Source organism: Erythrolamprus reginae, chromosome 6 (genome assembly GCF_031021105.1).
Source record: "Erythrolamprus reginae isolate rEryReg1 chromosome 6, rEryReg1.hap1, whole genome shotgun sequence".
In the NCBI taxonomy this organism is placed as follows: Eukaryota; Metazoa; Chordata; class Lepidosauria; order Squamata; family Dipsadidae; genus Erythrolamprus; species Erythrolamprus reginae.
In genome coordinates this window covers 72,517,205-72,529,324 of record NC_091955.1, presented here as the reverse complement: position 1 = coordinate 72,529,324, position 12,120 = coordinate 72,517,205, and the positions used below count along the sequence as shown (strand labels likewise).

General features: G+C 41.3%; 2 protein-coding genes across 3 annotated transcripts in view; one reads left to right on the top strand and one right to left on the bottom strand.

The window, feature by feature from the left end:
- The window catches only part of PRDM4 (PR/SET domain 4), a 21,611-nt gene extending 13,742 nt beyond the window's left edge, over nt 1-7,869 (bottom strand). Inside the window, exons 1-3 of one of the 2 annotated variants that reach the window (XM_070756229.1) lie at nt 7,453-7,869; nt 971-1,104; nt 169-345 (exon numbers count right to left, since the gene is read on the bottom strand). In XM_070756229.1, coding sequence (XP_070612330.1) covers nt 169-345; nt 971-1,104; nt 7,453-7,463 — 322 coding nt within the window. In that variant the 5' untranslated portion in view covers nt 7,464-7,869. The remainder of the gene's footprint in view (nt 1-168; nt 346-970; nt 1,105-7,452) is intronic. The other variant, XM_070756230.1, reaches the window with a different exon arrangement.
- Nucleotides 7,870-11,270: 3,401 nt separating this feature from the next.
- Nucleotides 11,271-11,855, top strand: ASCL4 (achaete-scute family bHLH transcription factor 4). Its single transcript, XM_070754967.1, has one exon. The coding sequence runs from the start codon at nt 11,271-11,273 to the stop codon at nt 11,853-11,855; it is 585 nt and encodes a 194-aa protein (XP_070611068.1).
- The last annotated feature ends 265 nt before the right edge of the window (nt 11,856-12,120 follow it).

The window sequence follows — 12,120 nt, the reverse complement described above, 5'->3', positions numbered from 1 at the left end:
AAACATAATTATAAATCTGGAAGAGAACATTCAACACATCCCTATTTACCTGTAAAATGTATATACTGTTGCCTGCTCAACTAAGGCTTTGCAACTTACAGTAAAATGTTAACCATAGTCACATTGATCCCAAGATTTAAACAAAGTCTATTGTGTCATGCTACATACCGGGCAGAATGTGTCTAAAGTAGCTGCTCTCTAGATGAGGGTAAGGTGGTGGAGGTAGGGTATAATTTCTCTCTGGGATACCACACATCACTCCTCGATCTCCAATGCCCATTGGAAGCATCAGAGACAAAGCAGAAGGTAAGGAGGGCCCCAAATTTGGAATTGTAACAGGTAATCCTAATAAAAAACAAAATAATTAGTCTACAACTGATCAAACATTTGGAGAGACTGGATGCACAGTGATTAAGACAGGAAAAGTGATGTGACTTATATGCAGCCCAATCCCAAAGGACTTTTACAATAATAATATAAATATAAATACAAATAGATACAGAACAATAATAAGTTGAATATAATATCTAAAACTATAAAACCCTATAATAAAAGAGCCCATTAATTATAAAACAGTCAGAATCACATGCACACATTCCATTCATACAGTTTGGCCCTGAAAGATGTACAATTCATGGCCCCCAAGCCTGTTGGCAAAGCCAGGTCTTCATGGCCTTACGGAAGGCCAGTAGGGTGGGAGCAGTGCAGACATGGAGGGGTAGTTGGTTCCATAGAGCTGGGGCAGCCACAGAGAAGGCCCTCCCCGCGATCCCGATGGGACCCGGAGGAGGCCAACTCTGTGTGCTCTTATTGGTCTCTGGGAGGTATGTGGCAAAAGGCGGTCCCGTAAATAGTCTGGCCCTGAGCCATGCAGGGCTTTATACCTTGAATTGTGCCCGGTGACTAATAGGAAGCCAGTGCAGCTCGCAGACATCAACAAAATGCTCTTTATCCTAACTTGATACATTACCTGGTGCAGGTATAGCATTATGGGTGGGTGAGGAGGTCAAAGCTATGTGATTTCCTGCAACAGCCAGGGCATTGCTCACAGAAGAAGCTGCCAGCTGTTCCATCCCCACAGGGCTCAGATTCATTTCATTCATCCTAGACACAAAAAAGGAGATATTTAAAATGTATACAATAGTTCAGGCAAGCATGAGTTTTGTATTTGACAAACATACAGAACACGGTACAAAAAATAGGTTTCTACCACTTCTGAATTATTATATGGAGCTGCATTCTAACATGGAGGGTCAAAGCAAAAACTAAATATATTTAAATAAGCAATTTTAATGCTATTAATAAATATAATCAATTTAATGAATTCAATATCTCTCTGTATATTAAAAATTAAAATTCTCTGGAAATTTCTGGAGAGATTTTAGGAGATGCACAATAGATCATGCCATTTTGCTTTTTTCCCTCCACTCTATTTTTTCTATTCCTCGAGTCCAGCGTATTTAATACTCCAAAGAAGCTGAGATGAAATTGGGATAAAATCAAAGAATTGATAAGCAGAGTTTTCCAATGGGAAACCAGGCTGCAACATAAATGTTGTAGTATTACAATGCCGCAAAGAAAAAAATAGCTATATTCCGATTTCAAATAAAGTGCAATGGGACAAGAAAAAATTGACTGGGATTTTAAAATATCCTCATAATCTATAAAAGCAATCTGGAGCTAATCGTGAAGCTAAAATCTTTAAGCATTTGCTAATCTTTTAATTTCTCGTGGTTCTGTGTCCTTCTTTAAAGGATACCAAAACTAAACTGTAATAAATTCAGTACCAGTAATAAATTCATTATTAAATATAAAGCATTGATTGAAAGAAAAATCATTTAATGGATACTGGATGCAATGGATATTTTATCGGGGCATCCCTCAACATAATAGACAAGTTCATTAATTCAAACTGTTAAGATCAGATACTTATATATACCTAATTTACATTGTGACATGGTTTACATAATTCATGTCATTACATTATCATACAAATGCTGTACATCACTGTGACTGACATTGTTCAAGTTAAATGGATATTTGGGAATTAACATCCCTGAATGATCTATTAAATCTGTGATTTTCAAAATACTGCAGGCCTTAATTTACCAAATCACAGCAATGGCTTATAATTCTTACATTTTAACTGCCATCTTTAAAATGTTGCTTATTTAAAAAGTTACTAAGCCCAAATAAAAATCATATTATTTTTAGATTGATTGGAACTATAATTATTTTAGAAGGAAAAGATATTCATGAATTTTATCCTTAGTGTTGCTACATATTAGAACTCATTGCAAATTAGTTATAAGTCAACAAAACATTCGTAACATCGTTATCTAATCAGAGTTAAGCATGTAGAATAGGCTTTTTATTCCCGTCTTTGTTCATTTAATGAATATTTAACTCATTTAGGCTTTGTAATTGACACTTACTCTGATCAACATTGCCTGGATTCATACAACAAAAACACAAGAACTAGGCTCTTGAGCATACCTCCTATTTGAAAAAAAGCAAGAGCAGTGATTTCCCAGAGGCAAAAATGGACGTCTTCCAAAGATGTATAATTCTGCTGCAACAAGCATGAATCAGTATTATAATTTGACCAAATTAAATACAGAAATGTGAATTAATTCAGCCAAAGCTCACAAACAGTAAACCAGCAGAAATGTACCCCAAAATTTTCTCTGAGGCAGGCTCCCACTCCCAATATCCCCGAAATTAACCAGTCTCAGGGATAGACTATTCTCATTCTTTCTCTTCCCACCTTTTTTTCTGAAAAAAGACATGTCCTTTCATTGAATACAGAGAAGCACAGGCCCCAAGAGGTATAATTTAGAAAAAGAACCTCAGTCCAGGCCTAAGCTATGCAATGGACATACGTTGCCATCAATTGTGCACCAGATATGAATAAGAGTCCCTTGTTGTGTACCATAATGATGAATGCCAATTGTCCCGGGCCCTTTCCTACTAGGGAGAAACTTGATTGATGGCCATACATCATGTCAAATTATATAATAGCAGTAAAGAGAAATGACAACTAGCACTATCATGCTCTACCCACACACGAAGGATGTTCTTCTTTGCTGTAAGAAATGAAATTGAAGAAAAAATGCCAATTTGTCAACTCACTTTCTTAGACCTGAGTTAAATCTTCTTTCTAAGAATGTAAATATTCTTTCAACTACAGCTTTCAATTACAAAAGGAATAATGTTTGCATATAGAGCATATAGTTTATTTTTCCCAATCTCAACAGTGCCTCCCTACACCATTTTTAGCATTCTTAATATGCGGATAGACAGATCACTTCACTTACAGTGAAATGGAAGAGTTTAATACACCAAATAGCATCACTGTTCCAGTCTACAGTTTTTGTCAATATCCTCATGAGGTTATTTATACACCAGTGTTAACAATAAAAAAGGATTAGTCCATCCCATTTTGTATGACAGTTCAATAAAACCTGTCTTTATTTCTATTAGCTTCAGATCTTTTCAATTTACATACACTTTGGCATATGTATGTATGCATACACTGCTTAAAAAAATAAAGGGAACACTAAAATAACACAATATAACTCCAAGTAAATCAAACGTCTGTGAAATCAAACTGTTCACTTAGGAAGCAACACTGATTGACAATCAATTTCACATACTCTTGTGCACATTCAACTTTGTACACAACAAAGTATTCAATGAGAATATTTCATTCATTCAGATCTAGGCTGTGTTCTTTGAGTGTTCCTTTTATTTTTTTGAGCAGTGTGTGTGTGTGTGTGTGTGTGTGTGTGTGTGTGTATATATATATATATACACCAGGGGTCGACAAAGTTGTTCAGAATCTAGGAGCCAGCCAAAAAATTTAGGAGCCAGAATTTTTTTTAAGCAAACTTGGTTTTTAACCGTCGGAAGTCACCGCGCACGCGGCCGGAGGAGGAATGAACAAAACCTCACGCCGGGAGGGGAGGGGCTTCCGCTTCTCTCCGAAGGCGGGTGAGCGGCCAAGATCGGAGCGTCTGTGTGCGGTGGGGGGGAGTGAAGGGGTTCGAGTAGGAGGCGGAATGGAGGCAAGGGGGGGAGGGAGAGACGCACGCAAGCGCAGGGGACGCTGGGAAAGCAGCTCGCTCCGAGGTTGATGGGCGGAGCTACGGAAGCCAAGATGTACCATTTCTGGGCGTAAACACAAGGCGGGAAAAATATAGTGTTTCCCAACCTTTTTTGAGCCGCGGCACATTATTCATATTTTCAAAATCCTCGGGAACACTGAAGGGGGGCGGGGCGGGGGGGGGCGGGCTAAAGAAAAGTTTGGACAAAAAAACCCTCTCTTCCTCCCTTTCGCTCTATTTCTCCCTCTTTCTCTCTTTTCCTTCCTTCCCTTCTCTCTCTCCATTCCTTTCTTTCTTTCTTCCTCTCTTTTTTTCTCTTTCTCTCTCCCTCCTTCCCTTCCTCTATGTCTTTCTCTCTCCCTTGCTCTCTCTCTCTGTCTCTCTTGCTATCTCTTTCTTGCTTTTCTCTCTCTCTCTTGCTCTCTCTCTCTTTCACTGTCTTGCTATATGTCTCTTTCTTTCTCTTTGCCTCTCTTGCTATCTCTCTTTCTTTCTCTCTCTTTCTCTCTCTCTGTCTCTCTTGCTATGTCTCTCTTTCTTTCTCTCTCTCTCTGCCTCTCTTGCTAAGTCTCTCTTTTTCTCTTGCTATGTCTCTCTTTCTTTCTCTTTCTCTCTCTCTGCCTCTCTTGCTATGTCTCTCTTTCTCTCTCTCTTTCTCTATCTCTCTTTCTCTGCCTCTCTTTCTTGCTCTGTCTCTCTTTCTCTGCCTCTCTTGCTATGTCTCTCTTTCTTTCTCTCTCTCTCTCAGCTGACTGCAAGCGGGAGCCCTGACGGCGGCAGCTGGACGTGCTGCTGGACACCGTATATGCCAGGCCCGCAGCGCCAGCAGCACGTTCAACCGCCACCGTCAGGGCTCCCGCTTGCAGTCAGCTGAGAGAGAGAGAGAGCTCCCTCTCGCCGCCGACATCTCCCTGCGACTGCCTGCGGCCGCTGCGGCCACCCCCCCCCTCCCATCGCCAGTGCCCTCCCGCCGGGCCACAAAGGACACTTGCCGCAGGTCCAACCGCCACCGTCAGGGCTCCCGCTTGCAGTCAGCTGAGAGAGAGAGAGAGAGCTCCCTCTCGCCGCCAACATCTTCTCGCGACTGCCTGCGGCTGCTGCGGCCGCCCCCCCCCCCCCGCTCCCAACGCCAGTGCCCTCCCGCGGGGCCACAAAGGACACTTGCCGTGGATGACAGAGAAGCTCCAGCTGGGCGGGGCGCTGCCGGTACTTCCGTCCCGGGGCTCCCGCTCGCAGCTGTCCCCCGGCTCCTGCTCGATGCCGCGGTTTTCGGCGCTCTCCTGCTGGGCTCCAAAGAAGGAAGGCGGGAATTTTTCCCGCCTTCCTTCTTTGGAGCCCACCAGGAGAGCGCCGAAAACCGCGGCATCGAGCAGGAGCCGGGGGACAGCTGCGAGCGGGAGCCCCGGGACGGAAGTACCGGCAGCGCCCCGCCCAGCCGGAGCTTGGCGGCACACCTGGCCATGTCTCGCGGCACACCGGTGTGCCGCGGCACACCGGTTGGGAAACGCTGCTGTATACATACAGTACAGCAGGCAACATTTTCTAGGCGCCAGACAACATTTTCTAGGTGCCACTGGCGACCAGGCGCCTGGGTTTGTCGATACCTGATATACACACACACACACACACACACACACACACATACATACTTTGACTTATAATTAAGTAGATGCTAATTAACCAATAATGTTAAGTCCCACAGCCTGAAAGAACATGTCATTTGGGAATCTTCTTTACTAAAATTTAGCAGAAGTGTTTCTGATTTATTAACAAAACAACAGCAGCTGCTTAATCTTTGAAGGAAACTGTTTCATCAAAAAGCCTATTCATTTATTTATTATTTATGTATTAATGAGACTTCTATGCCGCCCTTCTCCTCAGACTCTATGCCACAAGGTCATGATTGCTCTTCATGACCCAATGGTTATATCTTTAAAGGCTTCTGCTGTTTAGATAAAGACTAATTTAGGATCTGCATCAATTCCTGTTCCCCCCTCAAGAGTGTAAGTCAGTCGTGACAGAACCCTAAGCATCTTCAGAGACACTCACCTAAAAACTGAGGCATCAGAAACAGATTTCGTCATTATTTGCATCTGCACCTCTATAACTCTCTGATTTGGTTCTGCAACCCAACAAGACCAACACAGACTTCAGAGGATAATCAGAACTGCAGAAAAAAGGCCAACCTGCCTTTCATTGAGGACCTGTATACTGCACAAGTCAAAAAAAGGGCTGTGAAAATATTTACTGACCCCTCGCATACTGGACATAAGCTGTTTCAACTCCTACCCTCAAAACGTCGCTACAGAGCACTGCACACCAAGACAACTAGACACAAGAACAGTTTTTCCCCAAAAGCCATCACTCTACTAAACAAATAATTCCCTCAACACTGACAGACTTTTTACTAAATCTGCACTTCTATTCTATTTTTCTCATCATTCCTATCATCCTTTTCCTCCCACTTAGGACTGTATGACTGTAACTTTTTGCTTGTATCCTAAGATTTTTATTAATATTGTTTCTTCATTGCTTATTTGACCCCTATGACAATCATTAAGTGTTGTATCTCATGATTCTTGACAAATGTACAGGGGTGGGCAGCAGGCAGGATGGGGTGGAACGCAGTTCCACCGGCAGAAATGAAGATGCATGTGCAGCTCCAGCTCATTGGCAGCTGTCCCTTCCTGGATTACTGGTCTTGGCTTGGCTCGGCTCTCCTTTTTTCCCTTGCTGCTGGTGCTGCGTCTGCGCTCCTTGCTTTTTTCCTCTTTCCTCCTTCCTGGCTTCGGACGAGCCTCCCTCTCTCCTGCCCAGCTCCCATCCAGCCTCACACAGCCACCTCCCACCTGAGGTGCAAGCAGAAGGAATGGGTGGAAGCGGCACTGGCAGCATTTATGCTTCTGCCAACACCCATTCGCCTAGTTACCCACTTTGAGGCAGGGGGCGATCCAAGAAGGAGACCGTGGGAAACACGAAGCAAATTGTCACCCCAGCGAGTGACACTGGTAAGGTTGTAAGTCAAGGACTTTACAGTTCACTTGAACAATGATTGTTCAAGCCACTCCCACCTGATTACATGGCCGGCAAGCCACTCCTATCCAGTCACATGAACCCAAAATAAGCCACGCCCTCAGCGTGGCAGTAAATTTTTTGGCTGCCCATTACTGCAAATGTATATTTTCTTTTATGTACACCCAGAGCATGTGCACCAAAACAAATAAATTCCTTATACAGTATGTCCAATCACACTTGGCCAATAAAGAATTCTATTCTATTCCTGGGTTAAGAACCAGAATTATTTCGTCGTTTTAGAGGAAGCCATACCCACATAGAATGATCCCACCTGAAATGCATCTGCCGGCGAGGCCGGGCCTACGAGGGTCCCAGTGGCGACGGCCTTCTTCTCCTCCTCCTCCTCCTCCACATCTGGTTCCCCTTGTCCAGCTTTTGTCCTTCGGCGCTTTCCACCGCCGAGCTCCAGACAAGCCAGCATCAGTCTAAGGCGGACCCAGCCACCTCCTGCCAGCACCTGAGTCCAGGCCCTGGACACGACACCGCCCACTGCCGGAACCAGAGCCGCCTCATGAAGTAGCCGGCGGACCACGGGCGAGCGGGGGCGGGGGAAGGAGATATAGCGCGGACACGGAAAGAACCGGAGCACCAAGCGCGCAGAGCGCCCCCCTCCGGAAGGGGCGGTTGTGCAGCTGTGGACGGGCTCCTCCTCGGAGAGGAAGGGGGCGGGGTCAAAATCGCTCCGGAGATCATTTCCGGTTTGTGCCATTTTTTTATATGCTGGAAACGCCCCTTCGTTGCTCTTCTCGCTACTAGCCCACCCTCCCTTTGGACGTGGTGTTGCTGGCCGCCTGATTTCTGCTGGGGTTTTCTCCTCAGGTCTTCGTTCCCAGCGTGATCGGCGCTGCCTTGAATACGGAAAACGTTTCCTGACGCAATATAGTAATACGGTTTAAACTCCACTGGAATTACTGGGAATTAAATCGGCAGTCTGGCGTGTACTTTAGAGCAGACGTCTCCAACCTTGGCAACTTTAAGCCTGGAGGACTTCAACTTCCAGAATTCCTCAGCTAGCTTGGCTGGCTGGGGAATTCTGGGAATTGAAGTCCACGCAGAATTAGAATAGCCAAATACCAGAGAAAAATGTGTTTGCAGGAAGAGACCAGCAAGCATTGACTCCTGCTATCAAGTCCTTCAAAGAGATTCATCTTAAAAATTCATTTATTTTTCATTCCTAAATGACCTTTTATTTTATTTGTTTGTTTGTTTGTTTATTTGTTTGTTTGTTTTGTCAAGTACATATTGGTGGTATATAATATTCATATACAGTAAAAAAGAAACAAACTTCCTGGTGTAGACATATAAAAAATAAAGTTATTTTGCTGTACTGCTGAAGAGCAGGCGGTTCAGGAAATCAAGACATTATTCACAAATTCCAAACATGGTCACCTCTACTGCTTCCTTCTTATAAGGACAATATTTAAACACTATGCAAATTAGGTACATAGTTTAAAGTTATCTGTGAATAAAATGGAGAAACATAATGCTACTGTAAAGAACTTTTTAAATAAATGTTTTCTTGGGGCAAATAAAGCTGTATCCCAAACATTCCAAAGGACAAGTCATAATCTTCTACTGTATATGGAAAAGAAGGCACAAAGTACATTATTTATTTATTTATTTATTATTTGGATTTGTATGCCGCCCCTCTCCGAAAACTCGGGGCGGCTATACTTAGTCATATTAACTTTGTAGTCAGAAGCATCTGCATGAAATGATGATGCCAAAATGTTGGAATACACAGGGATGTTTCATGCAGATCCTGTTTTCATGAGATAATTTTGCCATTACTCTGTCTTGCTCTTTCTGTGGATACCATGTCTTTTCTGTTGATCAAGTAGCAGAAATTTCAGTTAGACTCATAAAAAGACACTCTTCTTTTGTTAAACTCTACAAGGATTTCACAAAAAAGGAAAAAAAATAGAGTGATCCATCAAAAAACTGTGAATGAAGCATTGGCAGCATTGAAGCAAGGAAATATACATTTTAATTTTTTTAAAAAAACTGAATTTTTTAAAAAATTAAAATTTGAAATCAAAATTGTAAATTTTTTCAAATTTTAACTAGAATTTTATTTTTTTAAAGAAATGAAATAGGACAGACTTGAAATTCTGGGCTTAGCTAACTTAGAACTATATCACCTTTGGTAAGCGAACTTCATAAAATTGTCTGCTACAATGTCCTACCCGTCAATGACTACTTCAGCTTCAACCACAACAATACATGAACACACAATAGATATAAACTTAAAGGGAACCAGTACAAACTCAGGTTGCAGAAAATACGATGTCAGCAACAGAGTGGTCAATGCCTGGAATACACTAGCCGACTCTGTTGTTCCATTCCCAAACCCCCAAAATTTTAATCTTAGACTGTCTATTGTTGACCTCATTCTATTCCTAAGAGGTCTGTAAGTGGCGTGCATAAGTGCACCAATGCACCTATCATCCCTGTCCTAATGTTTTTATTTTATTAATTTTGTGTATTCAAATTATGTATATACTTATATGTACTATCTAATACGAGATTAACAAAATAAATACATTACATTACATTTCCATCTGGAGAAAATGAACATAGGAAAGGCTTGGGGAAAATCTAAAAAGCTAAGGATATCTTTTTTAAAAGGAAAAAAAATCTACCTACAAACTCAGTCAACTTGCTTACAGTATGTTAGTATCTAACACAATTACATTTATCATATTTTCTTATATTACAGTTTGAAAAATAGATCCTATCCCTTTTTTGTAAGCAAGATAGGACATGTGCAATAGGATACTTTACGAGTCTTCAGAGAGGGGCGGCATACAAATCTAATAAATAAAATAAACAATAAATACTTTAATCTGTGAAATACATTTGTTTTGAAGTCAAAAATGTTTCCATTTCCTTTGGTTTCATTCTTAAAGTCTCCCAAGTTACAACATTTTCAAACAGAATTCATTTCTTTTCCTGAAAAAATTGAAATTGCTTTTTTAAAAAAATAGGAAATGTATATTTTAAAATGTGGGGTAGAGCTCTGCATATAATACAAGGAATAATTATAGTAGAACTAAAACAATCAATTTAGTTGTGACAATGGTGCACATAATTTATATAGTATAATTCAAAGTACAGATGATTGCTCCAAGACTCATTATATCTACAATTCATCAGATAGGACAAGGGGAAAGGGGTTGGGAAATGGTTACATGGAAGAAGAATAAGAAGCATATATTGAATTTAGCAACTATCTTCTTTCACTGTTGCACACATCTTAAAGAATCCTAGAGGACAATTCCCACCAATCATGTTTGGACATATGCCTCCTCTGTCACACCCTCAACCACAAGGGAGCACTCTTTCCCTTAATAGTCTATATCTCACATTTTTGCACACATTCGCACACACATATAGACATACACATCCCATCACAACTTGTCAGATGCAGTTTAAATCTGCAATCTTCTATGAACTGGCTGATACCCTTATTTTAGAACAGCGGAAGCTGCAAAGTCTGCACTCCTGCCTTGGATTTCAATAAAGAAAGCTCTTGGCTAATTTTTTTTTCAGCTGACAGGAGATCCTCGATTCTTGAGTTGAAAGAGGTGGAGTTTTGGCAACTCTTGTCAAATGCCTGCAAACTTTTCAAGTTATCCATCCTTTTGGAGGCAGGTAATATCAAAGGGCACTGCGGATTACAATATGTGAAGAGTGTTTACAGCCTAGAAGATTATTTATGTTTGGTTTTATCTCTATAGTCGCACATCCAAGCTTGAAGAAAAGAAACACGGGAACCCTCTCATTATCTTTTGAAATATGAAGATCAGAGGAAAACCTGAGTTTAAAGTGTGGAGTGATGCTCCTAGAAGCCTGCTTATAAATTAGAAGGCATCCTGATTCACTAATAACAGACTAAGGAACAGAACTGATACTTGGATAGAAGAGCGGAATTTCAGGGTCATTTTTATTGCTATGGACCTTAAGCCAATGCCTACTTCCCTGATCACCACAAGTTATGGAGCAGAGCATCTGGCCTATTTGATCTCTCCTTCAATGGATAAATTCCAGAAAGCCTATTCTGGAATTTGACTCTGAATTGCTTCTAAGATGGGAAGTAAGAAAGATGATGGGCTCTTGAACAGGATCTCATGTTCTGGACCAGCATCTCTTGGACGCAGTCATGTTATGGATTCTCATGGTTTACCACTCCGAGAACCATTTGGCATCCCTCTTCCTTTTGGACAAACGTACTGGGACCATCAACCTTACAATGGATATTCAGGAAGATTCTCTTACTTGCCCTTTTCTGGGTATGTGGGAGTTTATGACTACTCGTTTGAGCCTGCTTTCATACGGAAAAGAAATGAGAGGGAAAGGCAGAGGGTTCGTTGTGTAAATGAAGGCTACGCACGCCTCAGAGACCATCTTCCCAAAGATCTTGCTGAGAAGCGTCTCAGCAAAGTGGAGACTTTGAGAGCTGCCATCACTTACATCAAACACCTTCAGAATTTGCTGGAATATCATCCTTTAGGAACAAATAATAAGACACCCATTCCGGCTACAGATGCACAGGGGGTTTCTGGTCCTAATTTAAGAAGAGAATGCAACAGTGATGGAGAATCTAAAACTTCATTAGCATCATCTCCTTACAGTGAATTTGAGGAAATTTGTGGTCAGGAAAACAGTCTATAGAAACAAATGACCTGAAGACCATCAATTTCTTTAAATTAAAAAAAAGTCAAAAATTTCCAATCTTTCGTGGATCACCTGGAGGACAAAACTTCATCTCAAGTGAAAAATTGGACAAAGATATTGAGAAGACTGTTTCCAGTATAATTCATTCTTGACAATCGTCAGGTGTTTATGTAAGAAAAATATAACATAATTCCTAACATTTCTTTATTTATATTATTGAATATTTTATGAGTGAGCTATCTTTTCTAAAATTGGAAACATC